The 27,427-nt window shown below is 40.6% G+C and overlaps 1 protein-coding gene across 3 annotated transcripts; it reads left to right on the top strand.

The window, feature by feature from the left end:
* Window positions 1-1,954: 1,954 nt before the first annotated feature.
* On the top strand, window positions 1,955-27,086 carry rgs14b (regulator of G protein signaling 14b). Of its 3 annotated transcripts, XM_014195934.3 has the most exons (16): window positions 1,955-2,190; window positions 2,455-2,577; window positions 3,379-3,400; window positions 5,545-5,717; window positions 10,635-10,727; window positions 10,832-10,975; window positions 11,213-11,413; window positions 12,116-12,242; window positions 12,359-12,429; window positions 12,523-12,711; window positions 14,147-14,223; window positions 14,340-14,466; window positions 14,564-14,645; window positions 18,294-18,352; window positions 25,713-25,827; window positions 25,949-27,086. In XM_014195934.3, the coding sequence occupies exons 1-16, from the start codon at window positions 2,128-2,130 to the stop codon at window positions 26,329-26,331; spliced, it is 2,049 nt and encodes a 682-aa protein (XP_014051409.2). In that variant the 5' UTR covers window positions 1,955-2,127; the 3' UTR covers window positions 26,332-27,086. The 3 variants fall into 3 exon arrangements, with proteins under 3 accessions (XP_014051409.2, XP_045572835.1, XP_014051411.2); XM_045716879.2 differs by lacking the exons at window positions 1,955-2,190; window positions 2,455-2,577 and adding an exon at window positions 3,005-3,185 and having other exon boundaries at window positions 12,526-12,711; XM_014195936.3 differs by lacking the exons at window positions 1,955-2,190; window positions 2,455-2,577 and adding an exon at window positions 3,005-3,185.
* The last annotated feature ends 341 nt before the right edge of the window (window positions 27,087-27,427 follow it).

Genomic DNA, 27,427 nt, shown 5'->3' with positions numbered 1-27,427 from the left:
AAAAGCCTGCATTCCTCTGGTCTGTGTCTATTATCAACCAAGGGGGCAATCTTTGTTATTAACTGTCCTGTAAAATGGGACAGAGGCTTAACCAGTCTGTCAGAGTGACAAAACTAAGATGTATTGCTACAGTTTACACAATGCAGTCCAGCACAAATTCCTTTTAAACGTCTCTATATGATAGACACTCAAAGAAGATTGCACATTATCTTGGAATCCTGTCAATCTTAAGATAAAGCAATCCTGAGTAAAACCGAATGACAACTATAGCAACCCTACCAACTGCATTAGTTATTATACCTTTTTGGCCTCATTGCTTATTTGCTGCAATACAAATACCTGGGCTGCTAAGAGGAGAGGGTGTTGTCAAGGTAATCCTAGCGGTCATACTACCTCTCAGTCTCGTGGCCTGATGCTCCTAGAGTGAGAGCGGAGTGCCCTAATAGTGCATGTTAGTCCAGTTTGAAGATCCAGTCCGCTCCAGCTGTGGTCAGTTCCAAGCTGTATTGCTGCTAATGCATTGAGCGAGAGGATAATGCAGATGTAGGATCTTAATTTGATCACCATGTTACAGAAGAACATTCCTGCCATGCAGGAAATGCGCAACTTGTAGTATATTTGAAATGTAAAAAAGTGTTCTGAAGTTTCTAATTTCCACTTTGAAATTTCAGACTTGATTTTCACTTATAAAAAATGTATCAACCACTACAAAAATGTCCATTAATTATAATCCATATAATAATTCACATTTCCTGTCGCAACAGGATTATGTTCCCACTGTAGCAAACCGATTCAAATTAAGATCCTACATCTATATCATACAAGGAGAAAAGGGGGCTTATTCTCATGATATCATACAATAGATACTGCTGAGACATTTGTGTTTCATTGCACCTGTAATCTCTTTGCTTTTCTCTTGCCAATAAACTCTACTCTATTGTAACAAGAAATGTTCTCTTGAGTCACAAATTCAAAGCAAATCATCTTGGTTTTAGTATTTGCTCCTCTTCCACTCATGCATCATCTCGCCATGAGTCAGATTTGTCTGACACACAGTCACACTCTTATCCATCAGTTACCTACTCTATTATCATTCTCTATGCATGATGCCCTGCAAGCTGAAGCTCTCATCTTTTCTCCTCAGTTCCTCCACTCAGTATGATTGAGTCACAGGCAGATTGAACGTTTAAGTAGCATTTCCATTGTCGTTTTCGTTGCACTTGCATTCAGTAGCAACTATGAATCACATTAATATTATGAATAGCGTTGACGTCAAATGGCAGAATCAACGACACGGGTGGTTCCTAATGTTGTGAGATTCTTGCTAGTGTTTACAGAAAAACTGGTTCTGAGAGATTAGGATCAGGACCTGCAATTGTAACAGTAAGCAACTGCTACAAAATGGAAGACTGCAGTGTAGCCTTTGTTAGGAGTACATGTTGCATGAATTGCTAAGGCATAAGAATATGAAAGTGTGTATTCTTATTTAAAATGTATGTGATTCTGTCCTTCGGCTATCATTGTCTGTTAGTATTATGTATTATTTTAAGTTTTGTGTGGACCCCAGGAAGAGTAGCTGCATCTTTGGCTGTAGCTAATTGGATCCTAATAAAATACTACTAAAATACTACTAGGTTACTGCAAAGAATTAAATGGTACAGTGAATGGTGTCATATACAGTATATTACACAAGGATGAAGGTCAATCTTATTTTCTTGAATTGTGAAATAAAAACATTGTATGCACAGGTCTATATTGTGTATGTATAAATGGCCATATGGGCATGCAGGCTGGTTTATGTTAAAATGGGTTATGAGTGGGTTACATGCGGGCTGGTTCACACAGTTTTAGGAACAGACAGTCACTGTGAAACTGGAATGGAGGAGGAGACAACCTGAGACTTCCCCTTGAGTGGTTGCTGTGTTTATCTATCTGTGTCCCACCCATTGATTTTTATATCCATGTGAGCTGTGGTTTATGGCTGGGATGTTGTTTGTTCAGTGATAAGCCATCATCACTGTGGGCCCCAGACCAGTCCCCTGGCATAAGCCGCCCAGAGCTGTTAACGTCTCATCTCCTTTCCTCTCCTTTCTCTCTCTGTCTATTCCAGTAGGCTCCACCACTGCCATGGAGACCTCTGCATCCTGCCACTGTCCTTTGAGGAAAACAACTGGAGAATCCAGAGAGAAGGTACAATACTTTTACATACATTTAATCATGTGCAGTAGATATTCTGTATCGTGAGGATTGTGGCTTTTGGGGGAATTTCCTGTGGTGCCTTATGTAGCATTTAGGGATAGCTAGGATCAGATTTACCCGCTCCCCTTGGGTTGTCATGGAAGTTCAAGATTTTTAGAGAGTATGGAACATGCTCAGACAAGTCATGTTATAGTTGAGCCAAGTGTGACGTAATTTATCTGATCAATGTTGGATTGTTTTGAATTTATCCTACAGAAAACAATGATGTTCAAAGAGTTCACCAAAGGATTCTCTCAACTTGCCCTGAGATCCTCTCTCCGAAGGAGACTTGGAAGATACAACAATGAAACCAGCATTAGACCACTGAATCTCACAAGGGTAAACCTATACTAAAATTATCTTATATATAATTAACTTAATTCACTTATAGATAACAATGTACTAACTAATTATTAACTAATATTAGATAACAATATGTGAGCTGTGGTTTATGGTGGTGATGGTGTGTGTTTAGTCACTTACAGCTGGTGGAAATTTGTCAAGGTTAAGCATAGAGATCTTCCTAATTCTATATGGTTAAGATCCAGTTTTATGCTAATTAAAACACATGACCAATATTTGGCTAGAGAAACTCAAACACCACAAACTATTTTCAAACTGTAATCTTCAGTGTGTTCATTTCATGTTTTGGTGTATTCTATTGTCTGCATGAATGAGAATGATATTGCTTTAGACAAGGGGGTAAAGTAAGACGAGGGTTTGTGTAGAGTGCACACACATCCTCTTGTGGTCATGTTGCTATGGCAAGACTTCCTGTGCAGTCAGGAAGTGGCAGTCACTGCAAAGCAAGTAGGTTCAGAGAAGAACATTACCGGAACCCTTCTTCAGTGATCTATCAATGTCTCTCTTGGAATCTTTCAATTAACCGAAGCGATACGGCAATGTTCCTAACACATAAAAACCTTGGAATAACGAATGGACGTGCAGTAAGTGGGCCTAGACTGTCTGTCTGTCTTTCTGTCTCACAGTCTCACTGTCTAAGCTCTAAAGTCTTCTAAAGATTAGAGGTTTTACGCCAACTAAAAATATGTTACTTTAGATATAAAATCATTGTGTATCTGATTGTTGTTACCCTAATCCAAAGCAGATTTATTCACTAGTCTATGTTTGTGGTTACAGAGTCTGGCAGTGTCGGACGGAGGTGAGTTGAAACATGGACACATTCGGGGTTTTTTCACTGAACATGTTGGACCGGACAATAGATGGTCTGCTTTCTCCCAGTTATACATATGGATGCACTCACTCACTCACTCACTCACTCACTCACTCACTCACTCACTCACTCACTCACTCACTCACTCACTCACTCACTCACTCACTCACTCACTCACTCACTCACTCACTCACTCACTCACTCACTCACTCACTCACTCACTCACTCACTCACTCACTCACTCACTCACCTGCTGAGTGCTTTGAGGAGCTGTACATCAGAGCTGCATGTGAATAAGTGAATGGCCCTGTAGCACAGCGTCCTCCTCTCTCAACATGTTTCACTCATATACAGTTAGCTCCAAAAGTATTGCAGTGAAACAATGAAATGATACAATGACTGTCAGCTTTACAATAAAAGTGACTCCAAAAGGACACATTACACTATTTACCATTCATTTCTATTGGGCACAAAATAATTTGAAACGACCAAAACTAACAGCAAATGCATCCAACAAGTGTGTAGAGTCACAAGCTTGATGCAGTCAATGCATGCTAGGAATATGGGACCAAATACTAAACTTTTGACTACGTTAATACACATAAGTGAATTTGTCCCAATACTTTTGGTTCCCTAAAATGGGGGGACTATGTGCAAAAAGTGGTGTAATTCTAAACGGTTCACCCGATATGGATGAAAATCCCCTCAAATGAAAGCTGACGTTCTGCACTTCAACCTCATAGTCACTGTATCATTTCAAATTCAAAGTGCTGGAGTGCAGAGCCAAAGCAACAACAAAAATGTCACTGTCCCAATACTTTTGGCGCTCACTGTAAGTAGTGTTTACTGTTTGTAAAAGCTAAAGAATGCACTGTCTATTAGGTTCACCTGCCTGTCTGGCTCTGAAGTTACGGGGTTACCACAATGACTTCCTCGTCAATAGCTGACAGCCGTATGTGAGAGAAAGTCACGTGAGAAGTTGCTCAGGACTTGTCCTCTTGTACATTCATCTTTTAATTTCCTGTACATTTTCACAACTCAGTGATTAGATTAAAGTGTTCTGTATTCAAAATCGTGTTACTGTGTTCAAGTGCAGGAGAAGACACAAATAATATTTCAAAGTGAATAATGATGAGTGAGCACAAATATCACACCCCTCCTCCCCCAACAACAAAGAAATGTGCTAAGCTAGCCTGTTACCGTAATGGAGAGAAGTTAGCATGTCTTGGGGGTATGATATTTGTGCGTCTGTAACTTTCTCACTCATCATTATTCACGATTCATTCAAGACTATCCGTAATCATGGTAGCATCCACATGAATGTAGTAGTGTTTAGAAACATATTCTATTCTTATTTACAATAAAAGGGATTCCAAAATGACAATACATTATTTAACATTCATTTCTATTGGGCACAAAATAATCTGAAACACAACCCAAAACAAACAGCAAATGCATCCAACAAGTTTGTAGAGTCACAACAAGCTTGATGTAATCATTTAATGCTAGGAATATGGGACCAAATACTAAACGTTTGACTACGATAATACACATAAGTGAATTTGTCCGAATACTTTTGGTTCCCTAAAATGGGGGGGGGGACTATGTACAAAAAGTGATGTAATTTCTAAATGGTTCACCCGATATGGATAAAAAAATACCCTCAAATTTAAGCTGACAGTCTGCACTTCAACCTCACAGTCATTGTATCATTGTGCTGGAGTACAGAGCCAAAACAACAAAAAATGTGTCACTGTCCCAATACTTTTGTAGCTCACTGTAAGTAGTGTTTACTGTTTGTAAAAGCTAAAGAATGCACTGTCTATTGGGTTCACCTGCCTGTCTGGCTCTGAAGTTACAGTGTTACCACAATGACTTCCTCGTCAATAGCTGACAGCTGTATGTGAAAGAAAGTCACGTGAGGGAGTTTCGCAGGACTTGTTTTTTTTGTACATTCGTCTTTTAATTTCCTGTATATTTTCACAACTCAGTGATTAGATTTAAGTTCTCTGTATTCAAAATCACATTACTATGTTCAAGTACAGGAGAAGACACATATCATATTTCAAAGTGAAGCATATATGGTCGTTTCTGTATTACATCCAGTACAGCCCTGTTGTTAATGTCTCCAGAGCTGAATGTGGTACCAGAGGAGCGTGGAGCCAGTGCGGGCCTGTGTTCCAGCAGTAACTCCAGTCTCCCCACCGTGCCCAGTGATGGAGCCAGTGGTGTGGGGAAGGTGGCCAGCTGGGCTGTGAGCTTTGAGAGGCTACTACAGGACCCAACTGGTGTCCTCTACTTCACGGTAGGACCTAAACCTGACTGTACACAATCTTTCAGGCTTATTCATGATGAGCTTTAGTATACAGTGTGTGTTTATGGGTCTTGTGTGTTTTTAAGAGATAAATGAAGTAATTTTGAACATGTACATTGTCATGTAAAGGAAAGACTATGATTTTGTATTGATTATTTTACCTTTATTTAACCGCGGTCTCAGGATGTCATAGCCATCTTAGACATGGCAGCACTGCTTCTAGCTGCTAAGCAACTTTGCAGTATTTTGCTTTTTTGTGTTATTTCTTACACTATTCGCCCAGAATGTTTTTGTGTTATTACATACAGCCGGAAAGAACTTTTGGATATCAGTGGCGGTAACTCACCAGCATATTACGACCAGGAATTTCCCGAATTGGATCCTTTGTTCTTACCCCTCAGGGCAATTTAACTTATCCCAGAGGCTGCTCCAAGATGCTGCTCGTCGGCGAAGAGGTATTCGGAGTGGACTTCTAGTCTGACTCAGGAGGCAGGCACACCATCCACCGCTTCTGAGTATATTACTCGCTAATGTTCAGTCTCTGGACAATATAGTAAACAAGCTCAGAGTGAGGATCTCCTTCTAGAGAGACATCACGGAGTGTAATATACTCTGTTTCATGGAATCATGTCTCTCTCTGGATATACTGTCTCCATCCATACAGCCAGCTGGGTTCTCAGTACATCGCACAGACAGGAATAAAGAACTCTCCAGGTAGAAGAAGGGCGTGGTGTATGTTTCATGATTAACCACTCATGGTGTGATTGTGATAACGTACAGAAACTCAAGTCCTTTTGTTCACCTGACCTAGAATACCTCACAATCAAACTCCGACCGTATTACCTCCCAAGAGAATTCTCTTTGGTTATAGTCACAGCTGTGTATATTCCCCCTCAAGCCGATACCCCAACGTCCCTCAAGGAACTACACTGGACTTTATGCAAACTGGAAACAACATACCTGAGGTTTATTGTATTTATTGTAGCTGTGGATTTTAACAAAGCAAATTTGAGGAAAATGCTACCGAAGTTCTACCAACACAATGACTGTAGTACTCGCGATGGGAAAACACGCGACCCCTTGAAAATAAGGGAGAGCCGCACACTCTAGGAGCTCAGATGCAAAAATGTAATATCCAAACACTCGACCCCTCCTATTCTATCTTCCTGGATGCCTACACTACAAGGCCCCTTCGGCAAATCAGATCCCGACTCGATTTTTCTCCTCCCTTCCTAGAGCCAGAAACTCAAACAGGAAGTCCGTGCTAAGGTTTATTCAACGCTGGTCTGATCAATCGGAATCCATGCTTCAAGAATGTTTTGATCATGTGGACTGGGATATGTTCCGGGTAGCCTCGGATAATAACATTGATGTATACACAGACACAGTGACTGAGTTCATCAGGAAGTGTATAGGGGAGGTTGTTCCCACTGTCCCTATTTAAACCTACCCAAACCAGAAGCCATGGACAGATGGCAGCATTCGCTCAAAACTGAAAGCGCTAACCACCGCATTTAACCATGGCAAGATGACTGGGAAGATGGTCGAAATACAAACCATGTAGTTATTCCCTCCGTAAGGCAATCAAACAGGCAAAACGTCACAAGAGTCCCAGCTACACAAAAAATGTTTGTTTTGTTCGATAAAGTCCCTCTTTATATCCCAAAAACTCATTTTGTTCAGTAATCCACTGGCTCAAAGGCGGTCAAACCATGCAGACGAATACATTCTAATAGTACCGGTAAAGTTCATCGAAACATGTCAAACGATGTTTATAATTAATCCTCAGGTTGTCAATTGTCTAAATAATTTATAATATTTCAACCAGACAGTAGCGTATTCAATAGAAAGAAAAAACAACGAAGGGTGCGCACTCAGTCACGCGGAGCAAACCAGCACGGCATGATTCTACAGTCCACTGACAGAAAGGTCTCACTCTTCTTCATTTTTCAGAAAACAAGCCTGAAACAATGTCTAAAGACCGTTGACATCTAGTGGAAGCCATAGGAACTGCAATCTGGGTCCTAACCCATTAGATACTCTATAGGCATTCAATTGAAAATACCCACATCAAAGAAATCCCACTTCCTGGATGTATTTTCCTCAGGTTTTCACCTGCCATATCAGTTCTGTTATACTCACAGACATTATTTTAACAGTTTTGGAAACTTTACAAATTATATGCATATCCTGGCTTCTGGGCCTGAGTAACAGGCAGTTTACTTTGGGCACGCTTCTCATCCAGACGTTGAAATACTGCCCCCAAGCCATAAGAAGTTGCATGGCTGCCGGCCCAGACAGTATCCCTAGCCGCGTCATCAGAGCATGCGTAGACCAGTTGGCTGGAGTGTTTACAGACATATTCAAGAGGAATACCTATGTAAGAATGCCCTGTGCAACTGGGTCCTGGACTTCCTGACGGGCCGCCCCCAGGTGTTGAAGGTAGGAAACAACACCTCCACTTCACTGATCCTCAACACACGAAACCCCATAAGAGTACGTACTCAGCCCCCTCCTGTACTGCTTGTTCACCTATGACTGCATGGCCACACACGCCTCCAACTCAGCCAGCAAGTTTGCAACAATGACGAGACAGCCTACAGGGAGGAGGTGAGGGCCCTGGCGGAGTGGTGCCAGGAAAATAACCTCTCCTTTAACATCAACAAAACAAAAGAGATGATCGGGGACTTCAGGAAAAAGCAGAGGGAGGACGCCCCTATCCACATTGAAGGGACCACAATGGAGAAGGTGGAAAGCTTCAAATTCCTCGGCGTACACATCTCTGACGTTCTGAAAAGGTCCACCCACACAGACAGCGTGGTGAAGAAGGCGCAACAGCGCCTCTTCAACCTCAGGAGGCTGAAGAAATTTGGCTTGGCCCCTAAGACCCTCCCAAACTTTTACAGATGCACATTTGAGAACATCCTGTCAGGCTGTATCACCGCCTGGTACGGCAACTGCACCGCCCGCAACCACAGGGCTCTCCAGAGAGTGGTGCGGTCTGCCCAATGCATCACCCGGGGCACATTGCCTGCCCTCCAGGACACCTACAGCACCCGATGTCACAGGAAGGCCAAAAAGATCATCAAGGACACCAGCCACCCAAGCCACGGACTGTTCACCCCGCTATCATCCAGAAGGCGAGGTCAGTACAGGTGCATCAAAGCTGGAACCGAGAAACTGAAAAACAGCTTCTATCTCAAGGCCATCACACTGTTAAATAGCTATCACTAGCTGGCTACCACCCGGTTACTCAACCATGTACCTTAGAGGCTGCTGCCCCATATACATAGACATGGAATCACTAGTCACTTTAATAATGTTTACATACCGCTTTACTCATTTCATATGTATGTGCTGTATTCTATTCTACTGTATTTTAGTCAATGCCACTCTGACATTGCTCATCCTAATATTTATACATTTCTTAATTCCATTATTTTACTTTTAGATTTTTGTGTATTGTTATGAATTGTTAGATATTACTGCACTGGTGGAGCTAAGAACACAAGCATTTCTCTACACCCACGATAAGTTCTGCTAAATATGTGTATGTGACCAATAAAATTGTATTTGATTTGATATAAGCCCTGCATGAACACATCAAAAAACAACAATTACACTATATCTACAGTACCTCCACAATCACCAGACCTCAACCCAATTGAGGTGGTTTGGGATGAGTTGAACCGCAGAGTGAAGGAAAAGCAGCCAACAAGTGCTCAGCATATGTGGGAACACCTTCAAGACGGTTGGAAAATCATTCCAGGTGAAGCTGGTTGAGAGAAGGTCAAAAGTGTGCAAAGTTGTCATCAAGGGAAAGGGTGGCTGCTTCGATGAATCTCACATATAAAATATATTTTGATTTGTTTAACACTTTTTTGGTTACTACATGATTCCATATGTGTTATTTCATAGTTTTGATGTCTTCACTATTATTCTACAATAGTCAAAATAAATAAAAACCCTTGAATGAGTAGTTGTGTCCAAACTTTTGACTGGTACTGTATATACACATCAATTACACAGTGCATGAAAAGCAAACACAAAACATTATTTGAATGAAAGCATTTTTTTACTGACTGGGAGAGACTACATAACCCTGCCACAAAGACTGTTTGTCAAAATGCCAAAGAAATTAAAGTGAAAAAGAGGCCCACGCAAGAGTCCCTTAAATAGTCAGAACCACATGGGCGTCTGATTTTCTCCTGAGGGCTGGAGGATTTATGGGAAAAGAGATGAGATTCACCAGTTTGGATTACGGGCCTGTGGAGAGCAGAGGAATGTGTGTGAGTGAGATATCAGAGTAAACAATACCCAGCAAACAGAGAACATTCCCAGGACATTAGCTAACATTCCCATTAAGTTCTAGTTAGGGTTTTATCTAACATTAGGATGATAACGTCCCAAAAACATTCAAGTAATGTTCTTGATAAGAAAATGTTTTAAATTAAATATCCTTTGAACATTCTCCTAACATTCACTGAAATGTTGTGCACTACATCTGTAACAACCACCACAGAACATTGCCCTAGGGTTCTTATTAGGTTTCCAGGTGATGTAATAACAAAATGTGTTCTGGGAACGTTCTTGCAACATCAGGCAAATGTTTTATACAAACATTGTATAATCATCAGCACAACTAGACAGTTTTTATGGCAACCTAATGAATGTTCTGGGAACGTTCTCAGAACCAATTTTGGTTTGCAGGGTATACTGTAAGTCAAATTTAAGGTAGTATTAAGGTCCAATAAAAAAACACTGTGGAAGAGGTTTCCCCCTTAACCCCTTAAGAAACTACCCACAGTTTTCAGACAGTATAAACAGGCTGAAGATTATGCCTGGTGATAAGGTATTGTGGTTGGGTAAATATTGGTGACAAGACTATTTTTCTGCTTAAACCCACAGGCTTTCCTGAAGTCGGAGGTCAGTGCTGAGAACATCTTATTTTGGCAGGCATGTGAAAAGTTCAGACAGATCCCAGTCAATCAGAAAGAGAAGGTACTTCACAGATGAAAATTGGTTTTTGACATCTTCAAGATTACCCCATGTGCTAAGAGGGGTCTCTATCTGTCAGGGTCTGACCATGTTCCTTTTCTGTCCAGTTAAATCAGGAGGCTCGCTCCATCTACAGCAGTTACCTCTCAGGCAGTGCCTCCCATCCCATCAACATTGATGACAAAGTCCGCATCGAGGAGTGGGAAGTGAGAAACCCTCAACCTGACATGTATCACAAGGCTCAACAACAGGTACACCATCATGGACACATCATCTACTGTAGCAAGCCTCCGTTAGAAAATAATGAAATATTCCTTTATTAAGTATTCATACAGTAGCATGCCCATCTTTTGCTGTGGGAAACAGCAGGAAAAATAAGAAATGCCATGAAAACTGAGTTTAGTAACAAAGATGGTTGTGTTGCCTGACTTAAAAAGGCTTCCTCTCTCTCTCTCTCTCTCTCTCTCTCTCTCTCCCCCTCACTTCAGATCTTCAAGCTGATGAAGTTTGACAGCTACACACGCTTTGTTCGCTCCCAGCTCTATCAGAGCTGCATGTTGGCCAATGTGGAGGGCAGGCCTCTACCTGAGCTGGGCCCCCGCTCGAAGAGCACAGCAACCAGAAAGACTGCTGGGACTGACATCCCCTCTCTTAGTGACAGACCCAAGGCTGACCAGAAACCCAAAGAGGTACCGTACACAGGGCCGGCCCCAGGTATAAGCGTACAAAAATAAAAAATACAATTGGAACTCAGTTGGGGTTTCAACTTATTGTTTGTTGAGAGTTAGAATAGTAGAATACACAAGGTGCCGTTTAGAGATATGGTTGTGTATCAGCAGTTTTCCTCTTGTTATGTCAGTCGCTGACAGTCACTCAATTATTCCAAGTCAGCAAAATATTTTTAGATTGGAAAATTAGTCTAACCAGCTATCTGAACTTGTAGTAATCATGTCCGAATTAACGACCGGGTAAGAAGAACATGTGCTCAAATGTGTAGAATTGCAGGAAATTAACTGTAAAACGTAATAATGTTATCTCCGCCCCGGTGGCAAAATTAATAGAATTGCATGAAGTTAGTTATAAAATGGCAAAATGTTATCTCCACCTCATGGCAAAATGTGTAGAATTGCGGATACTTGCTTTAAAACTGCAACATTATCTCTGCGCCCCATGGCAAAATGTGTAGAATTACGGGAAATGTACTTTATCTCAGCCGTCAAGAGGGGGGCCACTAAAATGTTTTGCTCGCGAGGTGTGGGGCCCCTCAACTAAATCTCGTTTAGGGCCGCCAAAAGGCTAGGGCCGGCCCTGGCCATACAGTATTGTAAAAATGTGCTCTAAAGTTTGTGCATAAACCAACACATCACTTCATAACTGAGTATTGTTCATAGAAACCAAGGGTCAAACCAGGAAAGTCTCTACCTTTGGATTTGGACGAGGGAGCAGAGAAGAGAAAAGGAGTTCCACAGAACAAGCTGACCAGAGAGAAAGGACAGGAAAAGAGGGGATCGTGGGGAGGTATAATACAATAGGGATAGCATTGGTTCAGAATTTACATTACAGTCTATTACTTTTCTGGTCTGATGACATACAGTATATCTGCAGCTGAATATACCCCCTACCCATTCCCTTAGCTGAGCTTGCTGACCATGCTGCAGTCTTACAGAGCACAGCCAGGTCGGGATCTCTCCTCAATGCAGCAGAGGTGAGCACGCACACACACACCAAGCTCTGACTATCACATAATAGTTATTTAAACTTTGAATTAACTTGTGCTTTTTACCCCCTTTCCCCCCAGAAGTTGGAGAAGGAGCGTTGGCGTGCGGGCCAGGCAGAGAAGTACTGTTGTGTGTTCCTACCTGACGGCACTGCCTCCCTGGCTCCAGCCCGACCTGGCCTCTCCATCCGCACTATGCTGACTGGGCTCTGTGAGAAGAGAGGCCTCCCCCTCTCGGATGTCATCATCTACCTGCAGGGCAAGGACAAGGTGAGCCTCAGTCAGAATCGGCTCCTACATGCAGAGCCGAGGCCAGCTGAGTAATATCTCTTACCCTACGAGGTCCAGAGCTTGCTGTTTTTCTGTTCTACCTGATCATTTATTGCACACACCTGGTGTCCCCTGTCTAAATCAGTCCCTGATTAGAGGGGAACAATGAAAAAATGCAGTGGAACTGATTTGTAGGTCCAGAGTTGAGCTTGAAGGCGTTAGTGTAAATGTCATCCCTGTTCATCGGTTCTGTTTTATTGTCATCGCATGTTAAGTTTGAACACTGACAGTTTTGTAGCTTATGCAAATCCCAAAGTTGGAGTTACCACGTTATTACTATATGTATTCAGCAATATTAATATTATATTAGAATATGTAAGATGCCTAAATATTTGAGGAACATTTAAATTTGCAGTGTATAAACTTAACATTGCGAACAGGAATGGCAAACGGCTGGCAAAAAAAACTATAGTAAAGCCACGCCTCCTATCTCCTGATAGGCTGCCAGCTCTACAATATATTATTAAAAAGGTTCAACATTTAGTACCACGGTACCACTCTTAAACCTGGACTGGAAATGGTTCCAATCGTTTTCCCACCATACATTTTTCCCTCTGGGGTTTTAGAGCTACTTCATATAAGTTCTGTGTTTCGTGTAGGCTTACCCTGGTGTGACGTTTTGATAACCGCGCAAATCTCTCTCGGTCGGACAATGTAAGTTTCATAAAAAATTGTCATTGCAAATTTTTTAGAGGAAATTGAGGTGAATATGTTGAGAAAACTCACCTTGTCTGAGAGAGAATTACACAGCTATCAAAACGTCTCATCAAGGTAAGTCTACACCAAACACAATTAATTAGATTTTTTTTGTCAAATTCATAATGTGAAAAATGTGTGGCGGAAAAACAATTGGAACCATTTCTGTGTTTTTATGGGTATTATGACGCGTCCACTGTGGCGGACTATTGAACCCATCCCATCACAAAAAGGTTCCGGTTTGAACCTTTACACAGGGGTTCCTCTAAGACCCTTTTCAGAGGGGTTCCTCTGGGAACCTTTTTGACCTGGAATGGTTCCACTGGTGTGGCAATTCTTAGAACCCCAAAATGTTCTTCCAGGCACCTTTACTTCTAAGAGTGTAGAGTATGTACCACAATGGGACCACAAGGGACCACAATGGAAATAAGTCAGACTTTATTGTGTTATCGCTGACAAGTTTGAATATGTACTGTGTGTATATGTATATATTTTTTAATTGACTTATAAAATCAATCAATCAAGCAACCTCTCAAGCAGACTATTGGTTTTACCCAAAATGGTGTCTGTCTGTCACTCAGCAGCATCTTAGTTGGAGGAGTAGGGAGAATTTTCTATGCCAAGTATAGTTGATGTACTGTGTTCATTATTCGCCTTCTGTTCTCCGGTCTCTCCCCAGAAGCCCCTCTCTCTGGATCAGGACAGCTCAGTTCTGAAGGAGCAGCAGGTCTTCTTGGAGCTCAGAGTGACATTTGCGTGAGTGTCCACATCCTGATATTTTACAACATGTTCACTTTTGTATTTTTTTGTAATTAAATAAACCCTACAAACAAACAAAATCATACTAATGCCAAGTTGTGTCTATTTCTCAGGGTGGAGATAGTGTCCACAGGGAAGACAGTGGGTATTGTGGTAAAGTCCAGTAAGTCTCTACAGGAAGCACTGACCCCAGTGCTCCAGAAGCAACGTCTGCGACCACAGGACGTCATAGTAACCATGGTGAGTCTAACTATGGGACTCTGATTGTGACGTTCTATGCTGTTGCATAACCTATAAACCCTCTGATGTTTTCTCTCCATACTCCCTTTTATTTCAGAGTGGGAGCAAAGAGTCCCTGAGCATGAGCATGGCCGTAACCTCCCTGGCCAACAAAAAGATAACACTGGACAGAGTGAAAGGCTAGTATGCTGCAAAATTCTGTTTGTTTTTCTGTGTTTTCTATTGTGTGTATGTGTGTGCAGGAGAGAAACCTAGACAGTGAGATTGCTTGTGCTCAAAACTGATACTGTATCCACAAAGCTTATGCATATATTTCCCCAAAGGAGTCAGTACAATATTCTGCAATACGCTATGTCCTATTACGCCAAACACTATGATTTCCTATGAGAATTTTCTGTAAAGCATGATAATTTACAGTGCTTGTTTAGCCAGTGTTTGTCTGGTATTTACTCCGAACTTCATGATAATCACTTCCAAGAAGACAGCACAATTGGCAGTACTTAGTGGTGCTCGTTTGTTTTTGCAATGAATCTCAAAGAATTAAAACCAATAATTTTTAGGCAATTATTATGTAATTACAGTACCTAGTCTAAGTGCCAGTCTGTTTGTGCTATCATGCCAACTCTGTATCACTAATTGTCTTGTTTTGCTTGACAATGACAGCTATGGAGTTGGACAATATGATTTCAATGTAAACAGCAAATAAATAGCTGACTGTAAAATATAATATAATATTCTCTTTTAGTACAATATATCTTCTGATGAAGATTATACATCTACTGTGCCTTCAGAAAGCATTCACACCCCTTGACCTTTTCCACATTTTGTTGTTTTACAGCCTGAATTCAAAATGGATTAAATTGATATATTGTGTCACTGATCTACATGCGTTTGCTCTATACCTCATAATGTCAAAGTGGAATTATGTTTTTAGAAATGTTTACAAATGAATTAAAAATGAAAAGCTGAAATGTCTTAAGTCAATAACTATTCAACCCTTTTAACAAGTCACAAAATAAGTTGCATGGACTCACTCGGTGTGCAATAATAGTGTTTAACATGATTTTTAAATGACTACCTCATCTCACATACATGTATCTGTAAGGTCCCTCAGTCTAGCAGTGAATTTCAAGCACAGATTCAACCACAAAGACCAGGGAGGTTTTCCAGATAACTGATGATGGATAAACAACATTGAAGTTACTCCACAATACTAACATAAATTATAGAGTGAAAAGGATGAAAATATTCCAAAACATGCATCCTGTTTGCAATAAGGCACTAAAGTAATCCTGCAAAATATGTTGGAAATTAAGTGAACTTTTTGTCCTGAATACAAAGCATTATGTTCAGGGCAAATCCAACACAACACATCACTGAGCACCACTCTTCATATTTTTTAGCATTGTGGTGGCTGCATCTTGTTATGGGTATGCCTGTCATCGGCAAGGATAGGGAGTTTTTTGGGGGATAAAAAGAAACGGAATAGAGCTTAGCACAGGCAAAATCCTAGAGAAAAACTTGTTTCAGTCTGCTTTCCAACAGACACAGAGACACAAATTCACCTTTCACTAGAAAGACTCACAGCTCTAATCACTGTCAAATGTGATTCTAACATGTATTGACTAAGGGGGTTGAATACTTATCTAATTAAGATATATTCGTTTTTTTATTTCCAAACATTTCTTTTCAAATGTTAAACTTTTTTTCCATTTGGACATTACAGAGTATTTTGTGTAGATCGTTGACAAAAAATGACAATTAAATCCATTTTAATCCCAATATGTAACACAGCAAAATGTGGAAAAGTCAAGAGGTGTGAATATATATATATATACTGCTCAAAAAAATAAAGGGAACACTTAAACAACACATCCTAGATCTGAATGAAAGAAATAATCTTATTAAATACTTTTTTCTTTACATAGTTGAATGTGCTGACAACAAAATCACACAAAAATAATCAATGGAAATCCAATTTATCAACCCATGGAGGTCTGGATTTGGAGTCACACTCAAAATGAAAGTGGAAAACCACACTACAGGCTGATCCAACTTTGATGTAATGTCCTTAAAACAAGTCAAAATGAGGCTCAGTAGTGTGTGTGGCCTCCACGTGCCTGTATGACCTCCCTACAACGCCTGGGCGTGCTCCTGATGAGGTGGCGGATGGTCTTCTGAGGGATCTCCTCCCAGACCTGGACTAAAGCATCTGCCAACTCCTGGACAGTCTGTGGTGCAACGTGGCGTTGGTGGATGGAGCGAGACATGATGTCCCAGATGTGCTCATTTGGATTCAGGTCTGGGGAACGGGCGGGCCAGTCCATAGCATCAATGCCTTCCTCTTGCAGGAACTGCTGACACACTCCAGCCACATGAGGTCTAGCATTGTCTTGCATTAGGAGGAACCCAGGGCCAACCGCACCAGCATATGGTCTCACAAGGGGTCTGAGGATCTCATCTTGGTACCTAATGGCAGTCAGGCTACCTCTGGCGAGCACATGGAGGGCTGTGCGGCCCCCAAAGAAATGCCACCCCACACCATGACTGACCCACCGCCAAACCGGTCATGCTGGAGGATGTTGCAGGCAGCAGAACGTTCTCCACGGCGTCTCCATACTCTGTCACGTCTTTCACGTGCTCAGTGTGAACCTGCTTTCATCTGTGAAGAGCACAGGGCGCCAGTGGCGAATTTGCCAATCTTGGTGTTCTCTGGCAAATGCCAAACGTCCTGCACGGTGTTGGGCCCTGTGGACGTCGGGCCCTCATACCACCCTCATGGAGTCTGTTTCTGACCGTTTGAGCAGACACATGCACATTTGTGGCCTGCTGGAGGTCATTTTGCAGGGCTCTGGCAGTGCTCCTCCTTGCACAAAGGTGGAGGTTGCCCTCCTACGGCCTCCTCCACGTCTCCTGATGTACTGGCCTGTCTCCTGGTAGCGCCTCCATGCTCTAGACACTACGCTGACAGACACAGCAAACCTTGCCACAGCTCGCATTGATGTGCCATCCTGGATGAGCTGCACTACCTGAGCCACTTGTGTGGGTTGTAGACTCCGTCTCATGCTACCACTAGAGTGAAAGCACCGCCAGCATTCAAAAGTGACCAAAACATCAGCCAGGAAGCATAGGAACTGAGAAGTGGTCTGTGGTCCCCACCTACAGAAACACTCCTTTATTGGGGGTGTCTTGCTAATTGCCTATAATTTCCACCTGTTGTCTATTCCATTTGCACAACAGCATGTGAAATTTATTGTCAATCAGTGTTGCTTCCTAAGTGGACAGTTTGATTTCACAGAAGTGTGATTGACTTGGAGTTACATTGTGTTGTTTAAGTGTTCCCTTTATTTTTTTGAGCAGTGTATATATATATATATATATATATATAGGCAGTGTACTACTGTAGTTGTCCTTGTGAGTGTACTTGCTTCGTTTACAGTACATTATCTCGTCATCTTTTACTTATGTGCATCAGTTACCAAAACAGTTTTTTCCTCATAATACCAATGACAGTGGGACATTTTCTTCATATCATGTTTCTTTAAACCTGTCTAAAATAAATAATGGATTTATTGTGAAGACGTAGGCTATATTACATAGATTTATTAGACTTTTTAAAATGTAGATGTTCCAAAGGTCTGCATCAGTGTGGAAGCCAGGAGATGCTAAATGTGTTTATGTTAATTAACGGTCAATTACCGTGAGACCGGCAGTTATTTGCTTGACAATCACCGGCTGACGAAATTTCGGGACCGCCACGCGTCTAAATTGTTTTGCGTAGTTTTGTTTTTGAGATTGAGAATATTTTATCCAATTATTTTCCCCAGGTACTGAGCAGAGCAGCAGCTCAATGGTGTGTGGTAGCTCCTCAGGCCCTGTGTTTCAGGTGAGTGGTACTTGAGCAACGTTCTGTCTGTCTGTCTGTCTGTCTGTCTGTCTGTCTGTCTGTCTGTCTGTCTGTCTGTCTGTCTGTCTGTCTGTCTGTCTGTCTGTCTGTCTGTCTGTCCGTCCGTCCGTCCGTCCGTCCGTCCGTCCGTCCGTCCGTCCGTCCGTCCGTCCGTCCGTCCGTCCGTCCGTCCGTCCGTCCGTCCGTCTATATATCTGTCTGTCTACCTGCAAAGCAGTTTCATTGTTTTTATTTAGGCGATATCGGAGGTAACTGCATTGGAGCTGTCAAATCAGGATAGCGCTCCTGGCGTTATACCCACATGAAAAATATCATAGTTTACTATGTTATTAAAACTGTAGTGTTAGTATATTTATAAACAGTGCCCTCTGTAATTATTGGGACAGTGACATTTTTTTTCTTTGTTTGGCTCTATACTTCAAAACTTCGGATTTGAAATCAAAGAATGCATATGAGGTTAAAGTGCAAACTGTCAGCTTTAATTTGAGTGAATTTTCATCCATATTGGTGAACCATTTAGAAATTACAGCACTTTTTGTACATGGTCCATCCATTTTAGGGGACCAAAAGTATTGGGACAAATTTGACAAACATTTGATGTTTGTGTTGGTTGTGTTTCTGATTATTTTGTGCTCAATAGAAATTAATGGTAAATAATGTATTGTGTCTTTTTGGAGTCACCTTTGTTGTAAATAAGAATATGTTTCTAAACACTTCTACATGAATCTGGATGCTACCATGATTACGGATAATCCTGAATGAATCATGAATAATGTGAGAAAGTTATAGACGCGCAAATATCATACCACTTAAAAAATGCCAAGCTCCCCTGTACCTCCCATGTAGCGTCTGTAACTTTCTCACTCATCATCCAGGATTCTCCGTAATCATGGTAGCATCCACATTACTGTTGAAGTGTTTAGATACATACTCTATTTAACATTCATTTCTATTGGGCACAAAATAATCTGAAACACAACCAAAACAAACAGCAAATGTATCGAACAAGTTTGTAGAGTCACAAGCTTGATGTAGCCATTGTGTGCTATGAATATGGGACCGAATTCTTACGTTTTTACTACTTTAATAAACATATATGTGAATTTGTCCCAATACTTTCCTCCCCTAAAAGGTGGGGACTATGTACAAAAGTGCTGTAATTTCTAAACGGTTCAACCGATATGGATGAACATAACCTAAAATTAAAGCTGAGAATCTGCACGTTATCTTCATAGTCATTGTTTGACTTCAAATCCATACTTTGGACTTTGGACTATAGGACTTTGGACTATAGAGCCAAAATAAGAAAAAAAAGCTTTACTGTCCCAATAATTGTGGAGGGCACTGTACTATAGTATTCATTGTAGTATTTTTACGGACTTAACTATAGGACAGCAGTTTTTTTCTCTCCCAGAAACATTACAGCACATACTGTAGTATTTAGTCTTGTGTTTTTGCATACATTACTCCAGCATACTGTAGTATTTACTGTAGCATTAAATTGTAGTATTTCTTGTCGCAGTTTTGCAGACATTACTGTAGTATATTGTAGTGTTCTATTGGACAAATACTAAAACAGCAAACTTGCCATAACCTGCAAGTAGATCAGAATGAGTATGAACAGATCAGCCCTCCTGCTCTTCTCCATGACCTGTTGGCCGACAGTAGACAATGGACCTGATCGGACAGCTCAGAGCTTCTGCTCTTCTCTGTCCATAAAAACAAATGGATTGGTGGAAGAGGCAGGGCAGGCCAGGAGCAAGGAAGGAGGGTGTGGTCAAGCAAGGCATCCCCGAGGCTAAATGCCCTAAGGTTTTTATCAGAACAGGCATAGATTAGTTTCACCTTTTTCCCAACATGAGTTTGTTGTGTTTAAAATCAGCTTTATTAAAATTATAGCTCACAACTGAGCAGGGGGAGAACACTTTCATACACACACATTTTTTCCATTTTTTGGGAACAACAATATATGATCTATACTTGGCGTGTAGGTTTCTTACTCATGGGAGGCAGAAATTGGCACATGGGGAGGGGGTTGGGGTATATGCAAATTACATATTAGCATATCAATGCAGTGTGTAGTATATAGTGTTCTACACTGTACTACAGTTTACTACAGTGTACTAAATAATTTTATAATAAGTACTGTAGTATGCGAAAGTAAATTATAGTATTTTTTTTACCAGGTAAACCATTATTTATTTCCATAATGATCATATTCATGGAATGATTTCCAGCTTTACACCATGATACATCAGATTTGTTCAATGGCTACATATTTACAGTACAGCACATTCATTGTGTACATGATTGTCATTGCACAGTAGAGTAATATGGATAAATAAATACCATTATTTACAAAGTTATCATAGGCCTAACATAGTATTCACCACGGTGTACCATGGTCAACTATAATGCATAATATAGTACATTATGGTAAAATTAGTAAGTGCTAGTTCAGTTTTTCTGAATCACGTACAAGCATTTTTTGGAACAATGTCGATTTTCAAAACAGACACCGCAAGACATAGAATTTTGTGGCCTTTTGCAAAACAATGAATGTGTTTTCAAAGTGTAGTTGCCTTCTCAAAACATAAATACGTTAATCAAAACTCTATTATGCAGTCAAAATTGCAAATACATTCATCAAAAGAACACAACTGCCTGCAAAAAAAATTGCGCAATCATACCTTTCTCTTAAATCCAAGCAGACAAAACAGAAAGCTAGTCTGTGTTTTACATTTAATCAAAAATAAGCACATTATGTGGAGGATTCATTCATCGGTATCATCACAACTCAATTCCATGTATTCAATACACAGTTTTGTTTGCTCATAGTTTTGTAGACTTTCCACTGGCGCACAGAAACACAATCCACAATAGAAATAAGGAAAGGTGAATACAATAAAGAAACACAAGGATACGAATGTATAGGCCTAAATCCACACCGAAGAAAAGCTCTAAGGAAGGTCACAATGTTGGAGATTATGATTTAGGAGTAACCCAACTTCATTCTCTGCATCTCTGCATGTCTGCAATATTTTAAAAGATAATACAATTTGGATAGTCCCCATTGCCTAGATCTTTCCATATAGTTTACATGGTATGACAGTGATTGGATGATTTAGAATTTTGTGCAGTAGTATTTACATATTGCCGGAAACAGTGAACACAATAGTACACATTTCTCTTCTGATGAAAACAATGTGTTAAAGATGCAATATGTAACTTTTTGGGTTACTTGACCAAATTCACATATAAATGTGAGTTATAGATTTGTCATTCTCATTGAAAGCAAGTGTAAGAAGTGTTAGATCTGTTCTATGTGAACTATTTCCATGCTTCACGTTTTTAAGCTTCATTTTTGCGTCTTTTACTTTTGGTTTTGTATACCTGCTTCAAACAGCTGAAAATACAATATTTCTGGTGATTGAAAAGATATTTCACGGCGGTTTAGTTGGTACAATGAGTCTCTACACTATGCATTGCTTGTTTTGTCAACAAAACTGAAATTAGGCAAACTATTAGAATTTTAGCAACCAGGAAATGGTGGAGCCATTTATGCATATTGCACCTTTATTATTATGTCAACAAAACACTTAACAATGAATTTTGTATTCACTGATGACATTTGTGTTTAATATTTTTGAAAAAGGTGGTCTAAGATATGCAAGTCAGGTACTAAGGCAAGAAAATGAACAGAAGTTCTATCAATGTATTTGAACATTAAAGCATCTGATCTGCTATATCTAAGTTTGTGCATGTACTGTACATTGATTGACTGATTAATATTATGCTACACAAAGATAAATAACATGCATTTTTCTAAAGTAATCCAATCAGTTATTTAGATTTTTGCACCTGTTACTGAAATGATTGTTCCAGTTTAAATGCCTTCGGTAGTCTCCTCACAATGTTCCTAACCCAGGCAATCATTCTGAATGCAAGGTTGCAGGTGAATTAAAATTCCATCTGTTGTATATCCTAACTCTGGATGGAGTTCAATAGGAATTACACATAACTTTGCAAGCTAGCATAATGTGACTTGCAACATTCTGGTAACTTTACCCAAATTCCCAGGTTATACAGAAATCCTGGTTGGAAGTTTTCTTGGAAATGGAAGGAGAAAATCAGAAATCCTTCAATCACGATTTTAGACAAATCTGGGAATCCAGAATTTTGCAACCCTACTTGCAGGCCCAATGTGGCCTGAGGTACAGTATGAACTGGGGTACACTTACGCACTTATAATTAAAGGTACAAAGGATGACATTACATGGTGTTTGTACCCCGTTAGGAACACATCTTTAATACAGTGGCCTGAAATTAATGCTTTACGTCAGGCCTGCAAGTCGCATTATGCTGGCTTGCAACGTGATGTGTAATTCCTATTATAATCCATCCATTGTGGGCCTATCCAACTTTTTGAAATGTTTTTATCACCCACAACCTGCATTCAGAACGACTCCCTGGGTTGGGAAGACTAAACTATGGGACTAACTAAACCATCTAAATTGTAACAACCATTTCAGTTACCGGTGCAATAAGTCCAAGTAACATTTAGGATAAGTTTAGAATATTTTTGTAATTTATATTTGAGTAGTATAAGATTAATTAATGAATCAATCAATCAATGCACAAACATAGATATTGAAAAAACTACTCTAAATATCAACCTGCAATAGAGCGTCCTGGGAAATATGATAATGATAGGTGTGGTTTTGGTTCAAAGTGATGTGTAGGAGATTCAGGCCCCTGTATTAGGATAAAACTAGGCCCTCAAAATGAAACTTATTTTTATAATAACATATTCGTGAAGTCAATGGGACCAAAAAGGGATGAATGCAACAATCATGTCTCTGTCACTAACAAATACAGTCATGTTGTCATAATCTTTGTCTTCTGAGGATTAAGAAATATCGGACCAATACTCAGCGTGGTAAGGGTCCATACTTAACTTTTATTTTATAAAGGTGAACACTAAACAAAACAAGAAAAACGAACGACAGTCCTGTAAGGCTACACATCTATACAAAGAAACAACCACCCATAAACACAAGAGAAAATAAACCCACTTAAATATGGCCTCCAATTAGAAGCAACGACAACCAGCTGCTTCTAATTGGAGGTCGTTCCCAAAACTAACATTGAAATAGACAAACTAGAAAACCCACATAGAAATAGAAAACATAGAACATAAACCAAAAACCCCGAAACACACAAAACAAACACACCCCTGCCACGTCCTGACCAACACCAATAACAAAATGACCCCTTTACTGGTCAGGACATGACACATGTAACTCTACAATTTACTTGAAAGGCACTAAGCAGTGTGTTAATTTAATTCAACACTGTTCCGGTGTCTATATGGGTCCACAGATGCAACACTTTCAGTGTTGATTTAAAGTTATAAATAAAAAATGAACACTGGAGAGTTTGTTGTGTAGTATAGTATTGTACAGTATACTCCAAAATTATATAGTAAGCACTACACAATCAAGGGATTCTACAGTGTGGAGTATAGTATTCTAATTCTACAGTACACTACAAAATGCTATAGTAAGCACTACACAATCGAGGAATACTACAGTGTGTACTAATGTGTGTGTTCCTTATTCCCACTGGAGTGCCAAAGTGCGCTCTGGGCGTTCATAAATTCAGATTGTTGTCAGTTCATAAATTCAGAGCTTTTTGCTCATGGAGTGTTCAGAGCGCACACTGGACACTTTGGCTGAGGAGTAGGGTTGATCTGAGCATTCTGACCTCGCAATGGCATTCAAGCACCCAAGCTAACAAGCTAAAGTTGGCTAGCTTGCTAGATACTTTCAGACACAAATGAGAGAACACCTCACTCTGACCATTTTACTTGCCCTAGCAGAGCTGGTTAGGCTGTTTTCATGTTATGTAGAGCGTTTGTGACTGTGTTGCTGACAACAATTTAATTACGTTTTTTTGCCAATGTTTATATTCAACGGGTGTTGCGCGTTCGTAAATTCATCAGTTATTCTACGCTCTGGCGCACTCAGACGAGAGTGCTCTGAAATCGTAATAGTTAGCCAGAGTGAATTAACGAAAGCACCCATAGTATTCTACAAAATTCTATAGTAAGTACTACACATGACCAAGGGATACTGGCTCTGTGGTTTCCATGGTGTTGTAAGGCAGCCTAAACAGAGAGCTCTGGAATTTTGTACATATTTTAGTTTTTGATAAGTTATTGAATTGTTGATTGGATATATCTGGTTGTTTTTACCCACGGAGTTGCAGGACTGATGGCAGATTGATTTGTCTGGTTTTGCTAGCTGGCTAATGTTGGCATGCATTTAAATGATGCATCTCAACACCGGCTGCTTCTTGATCAATGAGACCTGACTGCATTGTGGAAATGGCAGAGAGCTCCTAGTGAGGATCACTACTGCTCTGGGCTGATGTGTGGTGGGGGGCTGAGCAGAGGACGACATCAGGGTCAGCAAGCCAACTCCATCATCATCATCTGGCATCACAGGCTACAGAGAGGCCGAAGATAATATCAGAACCCGACAAGCCATCTGCATCATCATCTGGCGTCACCTGACATCGCCGTGATTAAACCATCATTTAACTTGGTTTAGGAGCCTGAGATCGCTGATCGACTGAGGGAGTCCTGCTCTAGGCTAAGGCAATGTCATCCTGTCCATTGTTTTATTTGTTGATATATGTGTAACCAAAGTATGGCTAGTAGGCTATGTTTATGTGTGTAATATTTATTTCATACATTTTCAAACTTTTTTTTGTGACATCCCTGATGATTTGAATGCATTATCCACAGGTGTGGTTGTATTGTGTTTTAAATGGTCAAATAAATCTATTTATCAACTACAGTGTGGAGTACAGTATACTACAGTATACTACATATTATAGTAAGCACTAGAATGTTCTATATCAAACTGCAGTATTTTTTATGTGTGTATCGCAGACATTGCCATTGGATGCGCCGAGTCACATTAATAATAATCCCATGCAGCCTTGTTCCAAGTTTGAACACTGGAATCTGTGTTGTAATCTACACCCCGATTAGGCTGATATAAATCCTTATTTCTTTAATGATTTTCATTATGTAGCATACAGTTTCTTGTTCTGAACTTCCAAAGTGAGTGGGGCAGTTGTAGCTTCGTGACAACCACATGAGCAACCGCTCACCAATTTGACAGCTATAACACAGTTACAACTCCGACACCGCCAAAATACCAGCTATGTGGGAGTCCGCTATCACCGGTTAACACTTGATCTGATTGAATCTAGGCTTTAAAAAGTTCTTGGCATTTCAAACAACGTGACATTTTTCTATATTCGTTAGGGAAGAAGATCAGCTGTTGTAGATGTGGATACTAGCTCCCTCTTTAGTGCTGACAGAGTCCGGACCAACACCAGGCTGAGAAACCCTGCCTTTAGAAGAACCTATGACATGGATGGTAAGGGAATGGTTTGTGTGGGAACCTACTAGACATTATTGCAATGATCAGCTGTTTTCAGGTAGCTATGTTGCTATTACATTAAGACATGAGCCTAACATGATTTGTCTGTTGTCTGCAGGTCTGATGGAACTTCTGTCCAGAGCCCAGTGCTGCAGTGTGGACGATCAGAGAGGCCTGCTGAAGAAGGAGCAGCTGTGGCTTCCTCAGTTCCTACAGCTCCCTCTGGCTGAGGCGCACGAGGAGGAGGACCAGGAGGAGGAGCAGGGGAAAAGAGGAGGAGGAATGGGGGGACTGCGGGGTCAGGATGGACTAGGGCTCACTGAGACAGAGCTGGAGCCATCTCCTGTCCACTTCCATGCCTTCCCTGAGCCCTTTCAGCTTCCCTCTGGGCCTCCACTGCAGTTCTCAGACACAGGAGTGGGAGGGGAGGAGCAGACCAGACCACCCTCCTCAGACAGCCAGCTCTCAGACCCTGACCCTGGCCGCGAGACTGTGGTGTGACCGAGGGAAAAGAGAAATGCTGTGGATGAATGGATTATGAATTAGCCTGGGTACAAGTCTGTTTAGCAATGACAGTGGAACGTTAGCTAAACAGACTGGTACCCAGGCTAGTTAGGAATGGCTGTTTTACCTTATTTATTAAGCTGAATTACAGTGCCTTCTATTGCCTCATGTTGTTACCTGACCTGTGGTGTGAACTGACATTTTCACTTTGCTTAAAGGCTCAGTGCAGTCAGAAATGTGGTTGTCCCGTGTTTTCTATATATTTCCACATTATGAGGTTGGAATAATACTGTGAAATTGTGAAAATTATGGTAATGCCTTTTTAGTGTAAGAGCTGCTCTAAAATACCTGAAATTGCTGCCTGTTTTGGTGGGATGGAGTTTTGGCCATCCGTGGTGACATCACCATGCAGTAAATGAGTTGATAGACCAATAAGAAAGAGAGTTCCAAACCTCTCTGCCAATAACAGCAAATTTTCAATTTTCCCCTCCCCACTCATACCACTTCCAGACAGTCCTAGCTAAATTCTTGCTTGAGAAATTACTCCTTTCCAAGAAGCTATTTTTGTTTCTTTTTTACCATTTCAATGGAATTTAATTGTTACCCAAAAATGATTTGATATAAACATAAAAATGGATGCATCGGACCTTTAAATGCACAGTATAAATGGTTACCTATAGTGTCTGTGTGTTGTTACTGTTGTTCTGCTGTTTATTTTGCCTGGGAGATAATAAATTGATGTATTGATACAGTGTAAAGTGTAAAGTGTAAAGTGTAAATCAAATTATATTAGGTCATTGGAATACAACGTTTGCCACAACAATTTCATCACTGGAAATAATCCAGTGGAGAAATGAATGTATCTCTTGCTTGGTGAAGAGATACTGTAGAGCATAAAATTGCCTGGGTACCTAGCAGCCTTTTATGTTCAGTCTCCTTCGGCGTGTTGTTCGTATTCATTGCAAGTGAGACACAGAGAGCAGACAGAGAGGGGAGGAGAGAGAGGAATAAGTATAATTATTAGCCATCCCACTTAGCCATCCTCAGGCATGTCTCTTAGCCTTACACCTCAAGCAGTCCTGCATCTAGTTGT

The sequence above is a fragment of the Salmo salar genome, chromosome 04 (assembly GCF_965601325.2).
Source record: "Salmo salar chromosome 04, fSalSal1, whole genome shotgun sequence".
Lineage (NCBI taxonomy): Eukaryota > Metazoa > Chordata > Actinopteri > Salmoniformes > Salmonidae > Salmo > Salmo salar.
This window is presented reverse-complemented; position numbering and strand designations above follow the sequence as displayed.